Source organism: Myotis daubentonii, chromosome 15, assembly GCF_963259705.1.
Source record: "Myotis daubentonii chromosome 15, mMyoDau2.1, whole genome shotgun sequence".
NCBI classification, from domain to species: domain Eukaryota; kingdom Metazoa; phylum Chordata; class Mammalia; order Chiroptera; family Vespertilionidae; genus Myotis; species Myotis daubentonii.
Window position 1 is genome coordinate 4,033,555 of NC_081854.1, and position 22,056 is coordinate 4,055,610.

At 41.6% G+C, this 22,056-nt stretch overlaps 1 protein-coding gene across 1 annotated transcript; it reads left to right on the plus strand.

Moving 5' to 3' along the window:
* The first annotated feature begins 1,292 nt into the window (after positions 1 to 1,292).
* Positions 1,293 to 18,659, plus strand: LOC132216125 (zinc finger protein 665-like). Its single transcript, XM_059665229.1, has 4 exons — positions 1,293 to 1,429; positions 4,491 to 4,617; positions 14,344 to 14,417; positions 15,259 to 18,659. The coding sequence occupies exons 1-4, from the start codon at positions 1,415 to 1,417 to the stop codon at positions 17,377 to 17,379; spliced, it is 2,337 nt and encodes a 778-aa protein (XP_059521212.1). The 5' UTR covers positions 1,293 to 1,414; the 3' UTR covers positions 17,380 to 18,659.
* Positions 18,660 to 22,056: the final 3,397 nt, after the last annotated feature.

Here is a 22,056-nt window from a genome sequence, read left to right on the forward strand (position 1 = left end):
CCTCCTAGCCCACCTGGCCCGGCCCCCACCCCGCTTCAGCAGATTTGGAACTCTGCCCTGAGCAGGTACAGCTGGGAAACAGCCGCTTAAAATTTAAAGAACGGCTCCACCTGCGAAGGTTTGACAGTTACTCCCCCTTCGGCCCCCTAGCGCCCCCCTAACTCCCTGCCCCCTGCCAGAACACCTCTACAGGGCTGCTGGCCAGAGCCCGCCCCTCTGAGGCCTGGGGAACCCTCCTCAAAGCTTCCATAACTACAGTGCCAGGAAACAATCATGCCCTCCTCCCCTAATCAGCACCTGCTACCTTCCAGGGTACCCATGGGCAGTTGGGGGCATTCAGGCTGGCAGGGGGGCTGGGGGGTGGGGGAGTTGTGGGCAACCAGGTCGGCAGGAGACGGGGGGAGCTGGGGGGGAGCAGGCCAGAAGGGGTAGCGGGTTCTAGGCAGGCAGGGAGGTGAGTGGTTAAGAGCCAGCGATCCTGGATTGTGAGAGGGATGTCCGACTGCCACAGGGATCGAGCCTAAACCGGCAGACGGACAGCCCCCAAGCGATCCCAGATTGGTGAGGGTGCAGGTCAGACTGAGGGACCCCCCCCCCCCAACTCCCCTGCATGAATTTCATACACCAGGCCACTAGTTTTATAATACTTTGCTTCCAATTGCAACCTTTATTCCCTCAGGGGTGAGAGACTCGTCTGTTGGTCATGGGTGCCCATTTCCTGGGATGGCCACGTGGAGGTGACCTGTGTCTGCCACCATCTGGTGCTTCTTTCAAGGAATATTAGAGCCTTAGGTTTGTTGCTGTGGTGTTTTGTGTTTGTGCGTGTGTTTCTTCCACAGATTGACTTTTTCTGTGTCTAACAATTTATTATTTAAAAGCATCCTGAGATAAATCCTCTGTGTCTTCCCAGATCCCCTGAGGAGCTTTTAGAAATGCCCTCAGGTGTGCTTTCCCCCCTGGAGGTGGACAGCTGCTCTGGGTGGGGCATCCTTGGTTACTGAGGGCCTCCAGGTGATGGAAGGTGAGGACAGGGATTAACAGGAGGGGTGCAGGATGCCTTTGTGAGAGTGGGGAGCAGGCTTTGTTCGGGGGAGGAAAGGGGGTGCTCTGTTTGGTTTGTGGGGTCAGGACAGCAGCTCACCTCATTTCTGTAGGAGTTTGTGGATGTCTTTGGGAGGAGAGACACATGAAGACTCACAGTGTGGTCTCCATGTAGGAGCTCACTGTTCCTCACTCTCTCCTGTGACCAAGGACAGGAGGGGGTGGCCTTTTCCTCATTTCCAGGTCCTTCTGACTGTGAGTGAGGGGAGCTGATTAACAGGCTGTGCTGGCTTCTTTGAAGGCACATTCTGTGACTCCTCAACATAGTGTCACCTGAGGAAACATCCCAAACCCCGATCAGGACCAGGACCAAATGGCTGCTTCTCAGGTAAAACATGTGTCCTGGGTCACAGGCTATCTAACATCTGGTGATTTATATGTCTACTTCTGATGAGAAGTAGAGAAATACTCAAAGGGTATTGTTCTTATCTTTGCAGGTTGTTTTTCCTTATCTCATTACTTTTTTAAAGATATTTTTATTTATTGCAGAGAAGAAGGAAGAGGGAGAGAGAGAGATAGAAACATCAATGATGAGAAAGCATCAGTGATTGGCTACCTCCTGCTTGCCTCCCACTGAGGATGGAGCCCGCAACCCGGTCATGTGCCCTTGACCGGAATTGAAGCTGGGACCCTTCAATCTGAAGGCAGAAGCTCTATCCACTGACACAAACTGGCTAGGCCTCATTACTTTTTTTTTTTAATGTATTTTATTGGTTTTTCACAGAGAGGAAGGGAGAGGGACAGAGAGTTAGAAACATCAATGAGAGAGAAACATCGATCAGCTGCCTCCTGCACACCACCTACTGGAGATGTGCCCGAAACCAAGGTACATGCCCTTGGCTGGAATTGAACCCAGAACCCTGCAGTCCACAGGCCAATGCTCTATCCACTGAGCCAAACCGGTCAGGGCTACTTACTTTTGTGTTGTTGTTTTTTTTATCATAGTCAATGTCAGCAGTTGTTATAGTTATCTTTCTCTTTTTTTCCCCCCTCTCTTTTGAAAAATATTTTTTTATTGAATTCAGAATTGGAATGAGAGGGAGAGAGAGGTAGAAATATCAATCAGGAGAGAGAATCATTGATCAGCTGCCTCCTGCAAACCCCCCACTGGGGATCCAGTCTGAAACCTGCAGTGCAATCGCTGCTGGATTCCTGACCAGGAATCCAGCCCTGCCCTTCTGCTTCATAGGTCAGCTCTCTACATGTCAGCCACACTGGCCAGACTATAATTCTCTCCTTTTTCCCAGAGCCTTCTCTGCATTCATTTCATGCATCCTCCCCAGGCCAGGAAGCATTCTTACCTTTAATTAGTGACATCCCTTTAGTGACAGATCAAACTTGGAAGGCAGCCATGTCTAACAGCCCAACTGGGATGGGTCAGAGGTTCTGGTATCAGTGCAGAAGGCAGGTGTCGGTGTTAGGTTCACGTGGCTGCAGTGTCAGCTCTAGATGAGAGGTAAGAAGCTGCACATATGCCCTAGCTGGTTTGGCTCAATGGATAGAGTGTTGGAGTGCAAACTGGAAGGTCCCTGGTTCAGTTTTGGTCAAGGGCACATGCTCGGTTTGCAGGCTCGATCCCTAGTAAGGGGCGTGCAGGGGGCAGCCGATCAATGACGCTCTCATCATTGATGTTTCTATGTCTCCCTCTCCCTTCCTCTTTGAAATCAATAAAAAATATACTAAAAAAAAAAAAAAAAAAAGATGATGCACATCTTACTGCTCAGAATAGCTCAAAGGTCTGAAAGGAGAGTAAACAGACGAGACTTGATCACTAGATTAGTATGAAGTACTTGCTATTTAAATGTTCCATTAGCTTATAGAACATGAGGTACATGTGGATTGACATTTGCAAAAATTAATGTTTAATTGTAATCATTTCCACATAATTATTTCTTTTTTTGATATATGTTTGCCAGTCATGTCAGCAGGGGTGACCTGTCCTTCCCTGTGTGTCTCTGTTCCTAAACTGTTAACATTATGTCAGCTACTTTTTCCTTTTTTCCCCTCAAGTGCATTTTTATGAATTTCAGATAGGAAGGGAGAAATAGAGAGAGATCGAAACATCAATGATGAGAGAGAATCATGGATTAGCTGCCTCTAGCACAACCCACACTGGGGATCGAGCCCGCAACTTGGTCGTGTGTCTAGACCGGATATCAAACCAGTGACTTCTTGGTGCATGGGTCAGCCCTCAACCACCAGGCCACACCAACTGGAGCAGGCAGGATAATCTTGTTGTAAGATTACTCATCGTAAATTTCCAACTAGGATTGTCATTCCTATGTATCATATTCTATGAGAACTGTACTCTATGAACAAACCCTTTTAGTTCCAAGTTCTGTATGAATTTTTTCCTTTTTTTACTGTGTATTCAGAATTATGGCACATGATGCAGAACTATTGGCATCACAAGTAAAAATTGAGCTTGTGCCCTGACCAGTTTGGCTCAATGGATAGAGCGTCGGCCTGTGGACTGAAGGGTCCCGGGTTCGATTCCGGTCAAGGGCATGTACCTTGGTTGCGGGCACATCCCCAGTAGCGGGTGTGCAGGAGGCAGCTGATCGATGTTTCTTTCTCATCGATGTTTCTAACTCTCTATCCCTCTCCCTTCCGCTCTGTAAAAAATCAATAAAATATATTTTTTTAAAAAAATTGAGCTTGTGACACGTGTGGAAACACAGGCCCTGTCTCAGAACCTGGATCAGAGTCTGTGTCTTTACAGAAGTCCCTTTCAGTGTGGTCTGCTTCACAGTTGCGAAGATGTCCGTATCCTTCCAACCCACCCAGTCATGTACAGCTGAGAAATATACCCCACTGACCCTGAAGGATGCAAACACAGCACTCAGAAATCCATATGCCTGAGTCCTGGCCTTAATTTTATTTCATTAAAAAATTTTTTTTAATATATTTGTATTTCAGAGAGGACGGGAGAGAGAGAGAGAGAGAGAGAAACATGAATGATGAGAGAGAATCATTACTTGCCTGCCTCCTGCACACCCCCTACTGGGGATGAAGCCTGCAACCCAGACATGTGTCCTTGACCAGTATCAAACCTGTGACTCTGCAGTCATTTTATCCACTCAGTGCAGTTCCTAGTGAGCAGGCCAAGGGTCTATCCATTGAGCCAGACCGGCTAGGACGATGCCTTAATTTTAAAGTTCATTTTCCTCTAAAGTAAAATCTGTACCGTGGGTTAGTGGACATGTGCCATCCTCATTTGTCAGTGTTAGAAAACACATCAGAGAATGTTATTAGGGCAAAGTGATCTTATTCGGTGATTCAGGATATTCCCCTAGGTCCAAACCACTTCTCCCTAAACACTGTTTTCATGTTGGGTGACATTATGAACTCTTCTGGTGACCTCTTGGTAAATGTGTCTTTTATTTCAGGGACCGTTGACCTTCAGGGATGTGGCCATAGATTTCTCTCAGGAGGAGTGGGAATGCCTGGACGCAACTCAACAGAAATTATACATGGATGTCATGTTGGAGAACTACAGCAACCTGGCTTCTCTGGGTGAGGATGGCTTCCTTCCCGAGTTCCTACTCCATCTCCAGGGTTTTGTTTCCTTTATTATTTTAACACTAGAGGACTGGTGCACGAAATTCTCGCGGGGGTAGGGTCCCTAGGCCTGGCCTTCCTGCCTCCTGTGCTCCTCCTTCCCTTACTCCCTCAGCGCCTTGCTGCTGCTGCTGGTCACCTGCCATGTTCCCCTGGTGGTCAGCGCAGGTCCTAATGAACAACTGAACTCCCACTCTCCCAGTTGAATTCAGAAGTGGACAATTTGCATATTAGCCTTTTTATATATATAGATAGATGTCTAGGGGCCTTCTGCTTTCTATGGTAGATTTTTGCTCTCGAGGAAAAATTGGGCCCTAGCTGGTTTGGGTTAGTGGATAGAGCACTGGCCTGCAGACTGAAAGGTCCCGAGTTCAATTTTGGTCAAGGGCCAATGCCAGGGTTGTGGGCTTGCTGCCCAGTATGAGGTGTGAAGGAGTCAACTAATCCATGATTCTCTCACATCATTAGTGTTTCTATCCCTCCCTGCCTCTCCCTCTCTAAAAGCAATAAACATATGTATCTATTTTTAAAAAGGAACAAATTGGGCTTCTTTGGTGTAGAAAAGAAAGGCTTTGTGATGTATGTGAATTAGAAACTTAGTGTTTGCACACTTTCCATGTTGTCCACAGTGATTAAGATAGTATCAAAAATAATATTTTAGAAGATAATTTTCTAGAATATTCTAAGATTCTCCCATGTCTTCTGGCCATTGAGCAACCAGGATTGGAAATGGGAAAGCCTTTATCTATCAAAATTCACACTGCATTTTCTTATTTTTTTTTTAATATATTTTATTGATTTTTTACAGAGAGGAAGGGAGAGAGATAGTTAGAAACATCGATGAGAGAGAAACATCGATCAGCCGCCTCCCGCACACCCCCTACTGGGGATGTGCCCGCAACCCAGGCACATGCCCTTGAGCGGAATCGAACCCGGGACCTTTCAGTCCGCAGGCCGAAGCTCTATCCACTGAGCCAAACTGGTTTCGGCTTTTCTTTTTTTTTTTTTTGGCAAGTTTATATTTAATTTTATAAAAACCTCCAGACCATCTTCCCAAGAGGCTGTAGCATTTGACATTTTCACCAGCAGTGATTGGAATTCCAATTGCTCCACATCACCAAGGCGTTTGGTGGGGTCAGTGTTCTGGATTCTGACCCTTTCAATGGTGGTTGAGTGTTGCTTGCCTGCTACTTCTCATTGTTATAATGTGCATTTCCTTAGTGACATATGATGTGCAGGATCTTCTGATTTTCTATATGTATATATTTTTAGTACTTGCGTTAAGGTGTTTGGCCCCTTTCAGTCATGTTGGTTATTTTGTCAATGTTGAGTTTGAAGACTTCTTTCTCTGTTTTGCATAATTATCCTATACATGTTGAATATATATATATATATATATATATATATATATATATATATATATATATTGATTTCAGACAGAAAGGGAAAGAGAGAAACCTCAATGATCAGAGCGAATCTTTGATCAGCTGCTTCCTGCACACCCACTACTTGAGATTGAGCCGGCAACCTGGGCATGTGCCCTAACCAGGATTCGAACCATGTCCTCCTGATTCTTAGGTTGATGCTCAACTGCTGAGCCATGCCAGTCAGGGTGTGTTAACTTTTACAAATATATTTTCTCAGCCTGTGGATTTTCATTTTTCTGTTGTGGACACCATATTTTTTGTTTTTTCTTTAATGTTTGAGTTGATACATTGGGAGTTTCTGTTTTAATACAGTGGATTGAAATACAAGTATGGTTATGTATTTAACTCTCAGGAATGTGCAGTGTATAAAATAAATGTAGTTTTATATTCAACTAGAGGCCCAGTGCACGAATTCTTGTTCCTGTGAGGTCCCTCAACCTTGCCTGCTATATCGAGCCAAAACCTCCTCTGAAACCTGCTCTCCAACATCCCTTGAGAGGTCCTGGGTTACTAAAGGGCGCAGGCCAGGCCGAGGGACCCCACCAGTTCATGATCGGGGCCTAGTAGAGACGCAGGAGGTTTGGTCAGCTGGGGAGGGACCACAGGAGGGCTCCAGGGCATGTCTGGCCTGTCTTGCTCAGTCCCAATTGGCCGGACCCCAGCAGCAAGGTAGCCTACCCCTCCGAGCGTCTGATCCCTGGTGCTCAGTGCACATCATAGCGAGTGGTTCAGCGGCCTTCGCATATCATTAGCATAATGCTTTGATTGGTTGAACGGTCAACTGGTCGACTGGACACTTAGCATATTAGGCTTTTATTGCATATGATAGCGTGTAAGTTATATTTGCAGCTATTGTGTCATTTCTGGAATAAAGATATAGTGAGTCATGTCTTGAAGATGAGTTGAGATATAAATTTTGTTTCCTTACATGTCATATATCAAATGAAGTCTTTTAATTTATTTTGGATGGTAGAGCATCATTATAAAAATAGTCCTTTTTTCCAGTCCCATATCTTCACTATTGCAGATAGTGCTGCAATGGATATATGGGTGGGTATATCTTTTTAAATTCGTGTTCTCTGTATAAATCCCCAGAAATGGAATTGCTGTGTAACCTGGTACTTGTTTGAAAATATTGGAAAATCCTCCATCATGTTTTGTTAGTGACGGCACCAGTGTGTTTACAATCTTGCTGATGGTGCACTAATGTTCTCATTGCTCCATTTCGTCTGTAATACTTGTCGTTTTTTGATTTATGGATGATTGCCATCTTGTTAGGTGTTTGGTGGTATTTCGTGGTGGTGTCCATTTACATTTCTTTGATGATGAATGATTTGAACATCATTTAATATGTCTATTGCGCAACTTTATGTCCTGTTTGGGAAATGTCTATTCAAGTCTTCTGCCCACTTTTAATCATATTATCTTTCTGGTGTTAAGTTGTTTGAGTTCCTTATATATTTTGGATCTTTAGCTTTTGAGGATGTAACATTGCTGGGTTTATGTTTTTGTTTATTTTGTCGTTCCTTTTGGCATGCCAAACTTATTCTTTTGTAGTCTCATTTATTTATTTCTTGGCTTCTTTGTTATGCTTCAGAAGAAATATCCAAACCAGTACTTTAAAGAGCGATGGTAAAGTTCATTGACTATGCTTCTTCCAGTGTTTTCATGGTTTCAGGTCTTATATTTTAGTCGTTAATCCATGCTGAGATCATTTTGGTTCATGGCCTATGAACTGGGTCTAGTTTTATTATTTTTTCATGTGTCTGTTCCGTTTTTGTTGCACTACTTGGTGAAGAATCTGTCTTCACCTATTGTGTACTATTGCCTTCTATCTTACAGACTAGTTAACCATATAACTTTGGACATTTTTTAAGTTGTGTTACTTCTTTTGCATGTTTTCTTGTAAAAGGTCTGTATATAATCTGCATATTAACTACTTATCAAATAATATGCTTTGAAGAAATATTTTCCCATTTCGAAGGTTGTATTTTTAACATACTGACAATTTGCTTTAATGTGAAGTAATTTTTATATGGGGTGTAATGCCTTTTGACTGTTTTGTTTACCTTTCCTTTTTAGTGGTATAATAAAAAATCACATGTCATAAAAACTTCTATATGTCCTAGCTAGACTGGCTCAATGGATAGTGTGTCAACCTGCGGACTGAAGGATCCCAGGTTCGATTCCAGTCAGGGGCACAGGACCCAGTTGCAGGCTCAACCCCCAGTACGGGCCATGCAGGAGTCAGACAATCAATGAATCTCTCTTAATGTTTGTATCTCTCTCTGCATCTCTATTCCTCTCTGAAATCAATAAAAATGTATTTTAAAAAATGTTTTCTATAAGGTTTTTTTAAATAGATTTTTATTAGCTTTATGTTTCAATCTTTTATCTATTTTGGTTTAATATTTGTATATGGCATTTAATAGCAGTCCAATTTCGCTCATTCCTTTACATGTAGCCATCTGAGTATCTCAACACTATTCGTATATGTGAGACTATCCTTTACTACTTTGGTGGTATAAGCACCCTTGTAGAAGATTATTTTACCTCATTCCTGAGAAGTTGTAAGTAGGCTCTTTATTTTACAATGCTTCTTTTTTTGTAGTTGTTGTTAATCCTCACATGAGGACATTTTTTCCATTACTTTTCAGAGGGAGTGGAAGGAAGGGAAGAATGAGGGGGAAGAGAGAGGGCAACATCGATGTGAGACACATCGACTGGCCCCCTCTTTCTCACACTTCAACCCAGGTGGGGTAAGAATTTGCAACCGAGGTCTGTCCCTTTAAGGGGAATTGAACCTGCAGCCCTTAAGTGCACAGGATGATGCTCTAACCCTGAGCCACACCGGCCAGGGCCTACTGTGCTCCTTTATTTACCTGTGTCTTAACGTGTTGATGATACTTTTGGATAATGGCAGTTTTGAAATATTTTTTTACATCAGGAAGCATGATGCCTTTAAGCTTATACTGTCTCTTCCATGTTTGTTTTGGTTCCTTGGTGTCCTGAGTCATTTCATATCACTTTTAGGATGAGGTTTGCTAATTTTGTGAAAAGTGTCATTGGGACGTGGATAGTGACGGCTTGAATGTTTATGTCAACCTTGGGCACTTGTGACAGCTTATACTGTTAGCATTCCAATTTAAGGTCATTGCATGTGTAGTTAGTTCATTTATTGAGTTCTTTAATTACAGCCAGCACTAATTTATACTCTATTTTATTGATTTTAAAGGAATAAAGCAACAGGGGGAGAGAGAGAGAGAGAGAGAGAGAGAGAGAGAGAGAGAGAGAGAGAAGAGGAGAGGGGAGGGGAGGGGAGGGGAGGGGAGGGGAGGGGAGGGGAGGGGAGAGGAGGAGGGGGGAGGGGGGAGGGGGAAGGAGAGGGATTTATTTCCCAACTTATTTATGCATTCATTTGTTACTTTTTTAATGAGCCTTGAGCAAAAATCAAAAGTGCAATATTTTGGTATCAGGACCACACTGAACAATTGAGCTAGCTACTCAGGCAAGGTGAGAGTATCCTTTTCTTATCTGTGGTATAGGCACCCTTGTTGAAGATCTTTAGACCCTATCCAGGAGAATTTGTATATAGGCCTTTATTCTACCCTGCTGTATTTATTTCCCTCTGCGTTAATGTCTGCATTACAGGTTTTTGTTTATTATTTTTAATTTTTTTATTGATTTCAGAGAGCAAGGCAGAGGGAGAGGTACATTGTTATTAACTTAATTAGGGTACTCCTAAGGCTTAGGAAGAGCCATACTCAAGGGGCCAAAGAGCCGCAGTTTCCCGACCACGGGTTTAGGTCACTTTGGGTACTAATGACATCTAATAACGTTAGCATTTCAAAGTAGAATCATGGAATGTGTTTTTCAACTTAGTGGTTTCTTCTTCAATTACAGCCAGCAGTGTGTGTGCGTGTGTGTGTGCGTATGTGTGTGTGTGTGTGTGTGTTTTATTTTGTTAATCCTCACCCTATTATATTTTTTCCATTGAGTTTTACAGAGAGTGGAAAGAAGGGAGGGAGGGATTGAAAGAGAGAGACAGAAATATCGATGCGAGAGGGACATGTTGTTGTCTGTCTTCTTCATATGTCCCAAATGGGGTTGGGATCAAACCTGCCACCATTTGGTGGGTGGCTCCATGCTCTAACCATTGAGACACACTGCACAGGGTAGTCAGCAGTATTTTATGCTTGACAGCATACAAATCATGTACCTTCTTAGGAACTAAACTGTTAATATTTCATTTTCAATTATGCTGTTATTCATGTAAATACATAATTAGTTTGTTATTTTGTAGTAATTTCTCTCATGTACAGGAACACAGCTAACCTCGTTGGTTGGTTCTATATACCATGTTTTGAGAAATTAATTAGATATATGTATATATTATTAGATATATAGAGTCTGTGATTTGCAATACAGAATTCTGTCACCTATTAGCAAGATCATTTTATTTTCTATTTTTTCTTTATGACCATGGGAACCACTTAAAATATCTTAAGGTTATAACAATCTACCTTAAACTCATAGTGTCAGTTGCATACAAAAACTCTGCTAATTGCTATTTCTACCCATGTACACACGAGTCGCTATCACGTTATTTTTTACATTGTATGTCTTATAGCAGAGATTTAGGATTTTATTCCTTTTATTTTTTATAAATACATTTATATTTCAGAGGAGGAGATGGGGATAGAGATAGAAACATCCATGATGAGAGAGAATCATTGATGGGCCGCCTCCTGCACACCCCATACTGGGGAAGGAGCCCGCAACATAGGCATGGGCCCTGACCAGGAATCGAATTGTGACCTCCTGGTTCATAGGTAGACCCTTTACCACTGAGCCATGCTGTTCAGACTGTTCCTTTTATTTTCTAAAGTTCCACAAGAGAAATCAAAGTGATATGTGTTTCTTTTTTAGAACACCACAAATTTTTATATTTCTCTATATCTTTCCACAAACAAGGAATCTTCACTATGTTCATATTTTAGTGTTGTATTGAATTTTTAAATGACCTCCAGAATTAATTTCTTAAGGCTTATTTATAGGGCAGTTCTAACAATGAGAAGGTCTAATAATGAGAAAGTTTTGGTGCTGGAAAAGTTTTTCCTTTCCATTGTTGATCATCTGTTTTGTCAGTATTTTTATTGGATGGTTTTTGTTCATTTATCAGTTCCGTGTTTTATTTCATGCCCTTTTTTTTGCCCCCAATAGTATTCTGCTTAGAAACCCCCTAATGATCTTAGAGGACCTGTCTTTTCCATGCAAAGTTATATTTTTACTAGAGGCCTGGTGCATGAAATTCATGCACTTGGGAGGAGTCCCTCAACACGGCATTCACCCTCTCGCAGTCCGGGAGCCCTTAGGGGATGTCTAACTGCCATGGGTGTGGAAGAGGCTCCCGCCACCGCCGCTGCACTCACCAGCTATGAGCCCGGCTTAGGGCTTCTGGCTGAGAGGCATTTCCCCTGTGGTAGTGCACTGACCACCAGGAGGCAGCTCCTGCATTGAGCATCTGCCCCCTGGTGGTCAGTGCACATCATAGCGACTGGTAGTTCCACCGTTGAGTCAATTTGCATATTACCCTTTTATTATATAGAACTAGAGGCCTGGTGCACAAAATTTGTGCACTGGGGGGGGGCAGTCCCTCAGCCCCTCCTGCGCCCTCTCACTGTCTGGGAGCACCCAGGGGATGTCTGACTGCCAGCTTAGGCCCACTCTCCATGGGCCAACTAAGCTGTCAACTCCCTGTGGGAGTGCACTGACCACCAGGGGGCAGCTCCTGCATTGAGCATCTGCCCCCTGGTGGTCAGTGTGCATCATAGCGACTGGTCATTCTGATGTTGGGCCAAAACTGGCTCTCCTACATCCCCTGAGGGGTCCTGGATTGCGAGAGGGCACAGGCCAGGCCAAGGGACTTCACTGGTGCATGATCGGGGCCAGGGAGGGATGCGGAGGGACTGCGGGAGGGCTCAGGGTGTGTCCAGCCCATCTCGCTCAGTCCTAATCAGCTGTACTCCAGCAGCAAGCTAACCTACCTGTCAGAGCATCTGCCCTCTGGTGGTCAGTGCATGTCATAGCGACCAGTTGAGTGGCCTTAGCATATCATTAGCATATTATGCTTTGATTGGTTGAACGGCTGACTGGACAACCGGGCACTTAGCATATTAGGCTTTTATTATATAGGATAGGATATTCTGTTAAGATAGTATTCTGGTACTTATGATACTTGCATTGTTTTTTATCTGTTCTCATGTTTATATTCATTCTACTTAGAATTCAGTTAGCTGCTTGCGTTTATATGTCTCTCCAATTGTCAGGATCTTACATGATTAATTTTTTAATATATATATTTTTTATTGATTTTTTTTTTTTTTTACAGAGAGGAAGGGAGAGGGATAGAGAGTTAGAGACATCTATGAGAGAGAAACAACAATCGGCCGCCTCCTGCACACCCCCCACTGGGGATGTGCCCGCAACCAAGGTACATGTCCTTGACCGGAATTGAACCTTGGACCCTTCAGTCCGCAGGCCAACGCTCTATCCACTGAGCCAAACCGGTCAGGGCATGATTAATTTTTTATATACCTAGCTACTCCTTTCCACATTCCTGTCTTTATGGGGTCCTCTTGGAGGTCGATTTATTAGTCAGGGATTTCTGAAGTTCTCTTCATATTTGCACATGTTTGTTGACTTTTATTCATCAAAATGTTAATTAAGTAACATTTTAATAATTTATGTATAAATTCTTTGATTGTTTAATTTTTATTATTTTTTTAAAAATATATTTTATTGATTTTTTTTTTACACTAAGCGATCTACAGGATTGTTTTTTTATTATTGATTTTTTTTTTTTTTTACAGAGAGGAAGAAAGAGGGATAGAGAGTTAGAAACATCGATGAGAGAGAAACATCGATCAGCTGCCTCCTGCACACTCCCTACTGGGATGGTACCTGCAACCAAGGTACATGCCCTTGACTGGAGTTGAACCTGGGACCCTTCGGTCTGCAGTCCGACACTCTATCCACTGAGCCAAACTGGTCAGGGCTTAATTTTTATTTTTAAAATATATCCTTATTGATTTCAGAGATATAGGGAGTGGGAGAAAAAGATAGAAACATCAGTAAACAGAGAGAATCATTGATCTGCTGCCTCCTGCATGATCGGTGATCAAGCCTTCAACCTAGGCCTGTGCCCTGATGTGGAACCAAACTGTGACCTCCTGGTTCATAGATCGACCCTCAACCACTGAGCCACCGCTTCCAGGCAAATTCTTTGATGTTTTAAGTTGAAAATGTCTTTCATTAATGATTCTACTGTATTTGTTAATTCTGGTATTATGTTTTGAAATATCCCCTTTTGGTGTGGTGTTTGTAAAATATTTTCTCATTGTATTTTTATTTTGGATATATAATGTTTTGGTGATATTATATAGTTGTATTTTTCCCTCCTTATTGGCATTAAGGTATTTATTTGCCATTCTTTTTGAGATAATTAATATACTTGCATTAATGTAGTGCCAGTTTGATTACATTTATTCTGTTTTCCTGATGGTACACTTTTTCTGTTTCTTTGCATTACTTGATATCTTTTGTTGAGATTCTGGAATTGTAAACAAGCAGGCTTTTGAACATGCTTTCTATAGGAGGAAACAAATAATAACCATCTGTGGCACAAATTTTACTTTCAGTCAATACTATTTTCAGGATCTGTATTCTTGGTTCCGTTGTCTGTTTAATTTCCCATTTGGAAATGTTTTCTGTTTCTTTTTCAGACCCACAGTATCTTTTCAGGCTTGATATATGTCTTCAGTATCACTGTCTTTGTGGTGTTTGAACTATTTCTCATTGTTTCTTTGTAGCAGCTACCTCAGGGTATTCACCCTTTACTGCAATTCTGTTCAAACTCTGTGTCATGTACAAGAGACACATGTTCTTCAAGAGCCCTCAAAACAGGGAGATCATTGATCATACACTTTCTTCATCTCTCTCTCTCTCTCTCCAGTGAATAAACTGGGAGTGTTTTTATAATATTGCTACTGTGTGTCAGGGCGTTTGAGCAGGTATCATTGGCAAATGTAAGCAACTCTTTGATGTGAGTTTTCTTCATTGTACCTATCTTGAGCTTTGTTTAAATTCATCACTTGCGCTTGGAATCATCCAAAATGTCATTTGGTCAATACTTGTTGGTAACTTCATGGTGCACTCATCTGATTGTCAAAACTAAAAATATGTTTTCTTTCAGCTACATCATCTAAAGATAACCAGGCCTTTATGCTAAAGCCCGGAGTACATGATTTATTCTCTGAAATAATACTGGTAAGATATAAAAGATGTTGCTTTGATAATGCACACTTAATGAAAGCCTTTGAATTTGAGAAAGAGTGTGATGAGAAGAGGTGAAGTGAATATAAATAGAAGAAATCTGAAGCAGTTATCATAATAAAACTCTTGTTATCTAAAGAAGTCAGGTGTATTATGCATTTGGGAAATCTTCCAATTTAAAGTCAGTTACATTCACAAATCAATGTGTTTTTGCACGTGAAAGTCAAAATCAACTTTTTACTGTTATGTATTCTTGGAAAGAGAATTTGGAAAAACTAGGAATTCACATAGTCTCTAGAATAAATAATTATTTGAATTGTTTAAAATGTAGGGTGGGATTAAACTTTGGATCATTTCTAAAATATATAGATTCATAATGTATCCATAAAATTAAAATGTGCTGAATTTGGCAATTTTTTATGATATTTTTTATTAAAAAATATATCTTTATTGATTTCAGAGAGGAATGGAGAGAAAGAGGGAGAGGAAAACAACAATGATGAGAGAGAATCATTCATTGGCTGCCTCCTGCATACCTCCCACTAAGGACCATTCTCACAGGCAGGCCATGTCCCCTTACTGGGAATGGAATCATGATCTTGTTCATATGTCAAAGCTTAACCACTGAGGCATGATGGCTGGGCAGTTTGGCAATCTTTTAAACAAAGATTCATTCTTCCTCTGACAATTAATGTTTTGTATTTATTTTTTGTCTATAATTTTAATAAATTAGGAAAGCTTTTAATGAGTCCCACAGATTGGTTCTTATGGAACAAGCATTTTTCATAAAATTGTAACTGTCAGTAAAAGTCTTTCTATCTCCCATTATCACCAGAGTACACATAATGGAGATAGCAGTTATCAATGGAATGAACAGTGGAACAACTTTAAGCAAGAGTCACATCTTAATCATCGGACAAGTGAGCTTGCAGAGGACCGTTGTAAAAGTGGAAAAGTATTTGACCAAATGTCCAATCACAATATATGTCAGGTTTTTCCTATTGTGGAGAAGACACACAAAGGAAGTAAATGTATCCAGTCTTTTCAGCAGTCTTCAAATTACAGTGAACAAGAGAATGTACATGCTACGGAGGAGGCTTACAAATGGAACCCGTGTGGGAGAGTCTTCAGTCTAATATTCAATCTAAATAGACGCAAAAAAGTTCATAGTGGAGAAAAACCTTATACATGTAAAGATTCTGTTAAAACGTCTATTTGGCCTTCAGGTTGTACTCTAAATCAGACAGTTCATACTGGAGCAAAGCCTTGCAAATGTAAATCATGTGGCAAAGCCTTTAAATATCATTCATCTCTTATTATACATAAGGCAAGATTTCACACTATAGCAACATTTTGCAAACTCAGGGAAAATGGAAAAGACTTTAGTCAGTCCTCAAGACATACCCAACATCATACAAATAATATTCAAGAAAAGTCTTATAAATGCTCAGAATGTGGCAAAATCTTTAGTCGGCCCTCAAACCTTATTCTTCATCAAGGAATTCACACTAGAGAGAAACCTTATAAATATAGAGAATGTGTCAAAGCCTTTAACAACCATACAGTTCTTACTAATCATCATAGTGTTCATACTGAAGGTAAGCCTTATAAATGTAGAGAATGTGGTAAAGCATTCCTCCACACCTCAAACATGTTTCGACATCAGAAAGTTCATACTGGAGAGAAGCCTTATAAATGTACAAAATGTGGCAAAGCATTCAGTGAATCCACAAACCTTAATCGACACCAGAGAATACATACTGGAGAGAAGCCTTATAAATGTACAAAATGTGGAAAAGCATTCAGTGAGTCTGCAAACCTTAACCGACATCTGAGAGTTCATACTGGAGAGAAGCCATATCAATGTAGAGAATGTGACAAAGCCTTTAGCCGGCCCTCAACCGTTACTATTCATCAGAGAATTCACACTGGAGAGAAACCTTATGAATGTAGAGAATGTGGCAAATCCTTTACCAGCCATGCAGGTCTTACTAAACATCAAGGTGTTCATACTGAGGATAAACCTTATAAATGTAGAGAATGTGGTAAAGCATTCCTTCATGCCTCGAACATGATTCAACATCAGAAAGTCCATACTGGAGAGAAACCATACAAATGTAGAGAATGTGGCAAAGCATTTAGCGATTCCTCCTCCCTGAATAAACATCACAGAGTTCATACTGGAGAGAAACCTTATAAATGTAGTGAATGTGGCAAAGCCTTTAGCACTTCCTCCTCCCTTAATAAACATCACAGAGTTCATACTGGAGAAAAGCCTTATAAATATAGAGAATGTGGCAAGACCTTTAGGCAGTCCGAATCCCTTAGTTATCAGAGAGTTCATACTGGAGACAAGCCTTATAAATGTAGAGAATGTGGCAAAGTATTTAGCCAATCCTTCTGCCTGAATCGTCATCAGAGAGTTCATACTGGAGAGAAGCCTTATAAATGTAGAGAATGTGGCAAAGCCTTTAGATATTCGTACTCCCTTAATATACATCAGAGAGTTCATACTGGAGAGAAGCCTTATAAGTGTACAGAATGTGGTAAAGCCTTCAGTGATTCCTCAAAACTTATTCGCCATCATAAAATTCACAGTGGAGATAAGGCTTATAAATGTAGAGAATGTGGCAAAGCCTTTATCCGGTCCTCACACCTTACTTATCATCAGAGAGTTCATACTGGAGAGAAGCCTTATAAATGTAGAGAATGTGGCAAAGCCTTCAATGAGTCCAAAAGACTTAATATACATCAGAGAGTTCATACTGGAGAGAAGCCTTATAAATGTAGAGAATGTGGCAAAGCCTTTACATCTTCCTCTTCCCTTAATCTACATCAGAGAGTCCATACTGGAGAGAACCCTTATAAATGTAGAGAGTGTGGCAAAGCCTTTAGATGGTCCTCACAACTTACAAAGCACAAGAAAGTTCATACTGGAGAGAAGCCACATGAATGAAGAGAATGTGGCACATCATTGGCAGCTCCTCAAACCTTACTGCATATCAGAGAAGTCATACTGGAGAGGAGCCTTATAAATGTGAAAATGTAACAAAGCCTTTAATGAGTGTTCCTGCCTTATTGTACAGCAGAGTTCATACTTGAGAAAAGTATTACAGATATGAGGAGTGTCAAAAGCCCTTGACCAGCAGTGAGAAGTTATAGAATGTCAGAGAATTTTGACTGCAAACAAGCCTTATGAATATGAAAAATGTAGTGAAGCCTTAAAAGTCATGCATGTATTACTGCACATGAGAGACTTCATACTGCAGAAGAAAACTTTCAAATGTAGAGCATGTGCAAGATCCTGTACTTTTGGAAGCTACCCACTGTCTTCACTATTAGAAAAGTCTAAACAAGGAGCCTGGAACATGGTTCAACCTTGAGCCCTGGCAAGGGCCAGAGTTATGCACCGATTGTTTAATCGAGACAATGGGGGCTCAAGCTATTTCCTGACCAAATAGTCTCAGAGTAAATCTTTACTAATATTTACTGACCTTTAAGATAGTCTGTCTGTTACCGGAATTGCCTGCCTGACCAAGGGATATATGTGTATCCAAAATTGAATAAAAGGTTGGCAAGGCCTGGTCACCATTTTAAGTCCTTCCCCTTGTGTTGGACTTTCCGCCTGGCTCCCAATATTTCCAAATTATTACTTCTTGTCTCATCTCTGTCATTTTCACGTGGCCCTTCTTCAGATCCTGAACCCTGAAACCACATCGGACGTGGCTCGCACACTGTACCAAGAGATCAAATTTTACTGGATATCAGAGACTTTTATAGTGCAGGAAATTCTTACACTGTAAAAATTTGAGAAATCACTGGCTGGCTTGCGTCAGTGGTTTAGCTTGGATATATGAACCAGGAGGCCAGAGTGCAATTCATGCTCAAGGCACAGGCCCTGATTGGTGGCTCAATTACAGTTGTGGGTCATTCAAGAGCCAGCCGATCAGTGATTCCCTCTCATCATTGATGTTTCTATAACCCCAACTACTTTCCTTTCTGTGTTACAACAATGGCATCTAAACTTCTTTCTCCACATCAGCCCTTCAGGCCCCTGTAGCTTCTGTTCAGTACTTTGGAATTTTACTAATGATGTAACTAACATCAGAATTTGGCAAATATTTGCTTTACATTCAGGAAGCTCACCATTGAATTTTTATGCTGGATTCTAAAGTTTTGAATATTATTAATTTTTGGAATATAATAAATTGGCTTCTGTGTACTTTATAACTGGAATGATTTCTCTTGTCCTGATTTTCATTGGAATCCTGAAGAAATTTCCAGTGTTACCTCATTAACTTTTTCCTTCGGGTAGAATCAACCACTTTAAAACCAATTTTATTTTCAATTAGTTGAATGTAGCTGAATGTTGGTCAATCCAGAGCAGCCGTGGGCAAACTACGGCCCGCGGACCGGATCCGGCCTGTTTGAAATGAATAAAACTAAAAAAAAAAAAAAAGACCGTACCCTTTTATGTAATGATGTTTACTTTGAATTTATATTAGTTCACACAAACACTCCATCCATGCTTTTGTTCCGGCCCTCCGGTCCAGTTTAAGAACCCATTGTGGCCCTCGAGTCAAAAAGTTTGCCCACCCCTGGGATAGAGGAACCCCAGAGTCCGTGGCAGATTTGCAGTTGAAGCATTTTATTATTTTGCATCAAAAATTATTTTGTATATTGACAGCATGACCACAGTTATGTTCATAGGCATTAGCTGTCCTTGCAATGTTTTCCAAACCGTGACTGTAAATTCCAGGGACAGCAGGTAAACAGAGATTGAAATGAAAGCCCCACATGCGTTCCTTCTCCAGTGTCCTGTTGTAAATTTGTACAAGCTGGTAATATCAGATGCTTTTCATGGGCCAACCCAAAGGATCACACAATAATTAAAGAAACGAGATATTGGATACTCTTCTACTCTACTCCCTGACATTCCCATGGAGCATTCATATGTATAAGAATCTCCTGATATTTTGTCTCTAGGTCTCTATCTGGACCAGGGCCTTTATGGTTTTGTTCTGTTTGGGACAAACTATTGGATCTGGATCATTCATAGGAATTTGATGTTACCTAGACAATAGTTCCATTTTCTGCTACTGGAGTGAGGAATATCGCAGAGGTTTATTAATCAACACTAATAAAAGAGAAAAATGGTAATTGGCGTACGACGATACCCTTTTCATTGGCTAATCAGGGCTATATGCAAATTAACTGCCAACTAAGATTGGCAGTTAACTGTCAACAAGATGGCGGTTAATTTGCATATGTAGGCACAATGCAGGGAGGCGAAAGGGAAAGCAGGAAGAAGCCCCCTGCCACTGACAGTGATCGGAAACCCAGGGGGGAGCTAAGAGCTGGGGGGCAGGGCAAAGGCGGCCCTGGGGCCGCCTTTGCCCTGCCCCCCAGCCATGATCGGAGAATCAGGTGCCTTTTCCGCCCTGGCCAGTGATAGCAGAAAGTAGGGGTGGAGCCAGCGATGGGAGCTGGGCATGGTCGAAGCTGGCAGTCTCAGGAGCTAGGGGCCCCTTGCCTGGGCCTAAAGCGAAGCTCACGATCGCGGGGCCGCTGCAGCTGCGGGTCCCCACTGCCCGGGCCGGACGCCTCAGCCAGAGGTATCCTGCAGGGGCAGGGGCGGAGCCCGCGCAATCGCGGCGCCACCCGCTGCCACTGCAGGTCCCCGCTGCCCGGGCCGGACGCCTAGGCCAGAGGCGTCAGGCCTGGGCAAGGGGCCGATCCTGCGATTGGAGGGTGATGGGGGTCAATGCCTGAGGGCTTCCCAGTATGTGAGAGGGGGCAGGCTGGGCTGAGGGACACTCCCCCCCACACACCCAGTGCACGAATTTCGTGCACCGGGCCCCTAGTATAAAATAAAAAAGATTTGTTTTTCACATGGTCATTGGGAAAATAGATGAAGCAGACATTGTTTCTAGGTTGAGAGGTCCTTCTGTCTTCATTTTGTCCAGAATGCATATCCTTCTGCTTTGGGGTGAAAAGCTCTAAGTCCAAGATTTCAGCATTTTTAATCTCATGGCGCAAATGGAGTAATTATTGAAATTTAGAGGTCTATCAAAGTATATATTTGGCAATCTGTCAAAAAAATGTCTAAATTTAACTCATGCTCACCACACCGCTATTACTGTGCAGGCCTTTGTCACATTTTATTTGACAATCTATGGGTAATGTAGTCTGTGCTAGTGAGTAAATAGCCAGGTGTTCCTTGTTGTAGCACACCAGTTTGGCCAGTGTGACATTCCTTTTGATCATCTCTGCTATAAATGTATCCAATCCATCTTGTGTAATGAGTCATTTAAGACGAATTTTTCCTTACTTTTTTTTTCCTCCGGCAGATCTATCCAGTGATGTCAATGGGAAGTTAAAGACCCCTTCTAGGACTGTATTAATTAATTTAAAAATGCCAGTAACTAACTGCATACCTATCAATAATATAAACGGGTTAACTGCTTCAACCAGAAAACACAGGGTAGCTGAATGGATATGAGATCTATACCCAAACTTATGCTGTGTAAATGAGACCCATTTCAGATCAAAAGACACCACATGAAAGTGAAGGGTTGCGCCGAAACCGGTTTGGCTCAGTGGATAGAGCGTCGGCCTGCAGACTGAAAGGTCCCAGGTTCGATTCCAGTCAATGGCATGTATCTGAGTTGCGGGCAAATCCCCAGTAGGAAATGTGCATGAGGCAGCTGATCGATGTTTCTGTCTCATCGATGTTTCTAACTATCTCCCTTCCTCTCTAAAAAAATCAATAAAATATCTTGTAAAAAAAAGAAAAAGAAAGAAAGTAATGGGTTGGGAAAAAAGTTATTTCATGTCTAGCTTTGGGCCCCAAAGAAACTATGCAGACAATGTTGCTCTAGTGAAAGCTCTAATCCTGGACTGTGTACATATAATAAGCATGAGAATAACCGTGCTCAGAGTTACCTGACCCATGTGGAAACGTTGCCTTTTAGTGAGGTCAGTAAGTAAACAGTTTTTCATTCCCCAGAAATTTGTTTTGGAAGGAAAACTAAAAGGAGACATTCTACATTATGATCAATGGCCCATTTATGAAATTATAGGCACTACTAAATTAATAACATTCATTTGACAATGTATGCCCAGAACACAAAGACTTCAAAGATCACAACTTACTATCAATATATTTGTCTTTTTGAAAAATACACTAATTAAAATTTCTCTCCCACAGTGTTGGAAGGTACCTTATGTTATCAGGTGCCTAATCATAAATGGACATCTGTGTCTGTCTCTGACACTTCCCTCATCAACAATAGAAATCAGTCCTTTCAAAAATGAACAGCCCAAAGATCATAAGTAGACAGCCATCCGAAGACACTGGTGCAGCCTGTCAAATCAATGTTACTGTTAATATTGGTAGTAATCAATAATAGGCTTCTTTCAAGCCTGCCTACATGTATGTATCACAGCTATTAATATTACTGAAGGTGTATTATATGGCCTTAAACTATAAGAAAATATAATACTAAACACAATATATAACACATGAAACAAAATCCAAATCATAACACAAATTTAATCTATTGTGACATACCAGTGTAGCTCAGTTATTGAGCATAGACCTAGGAACTGGGAGGTCAGGGTTCCATTCCAG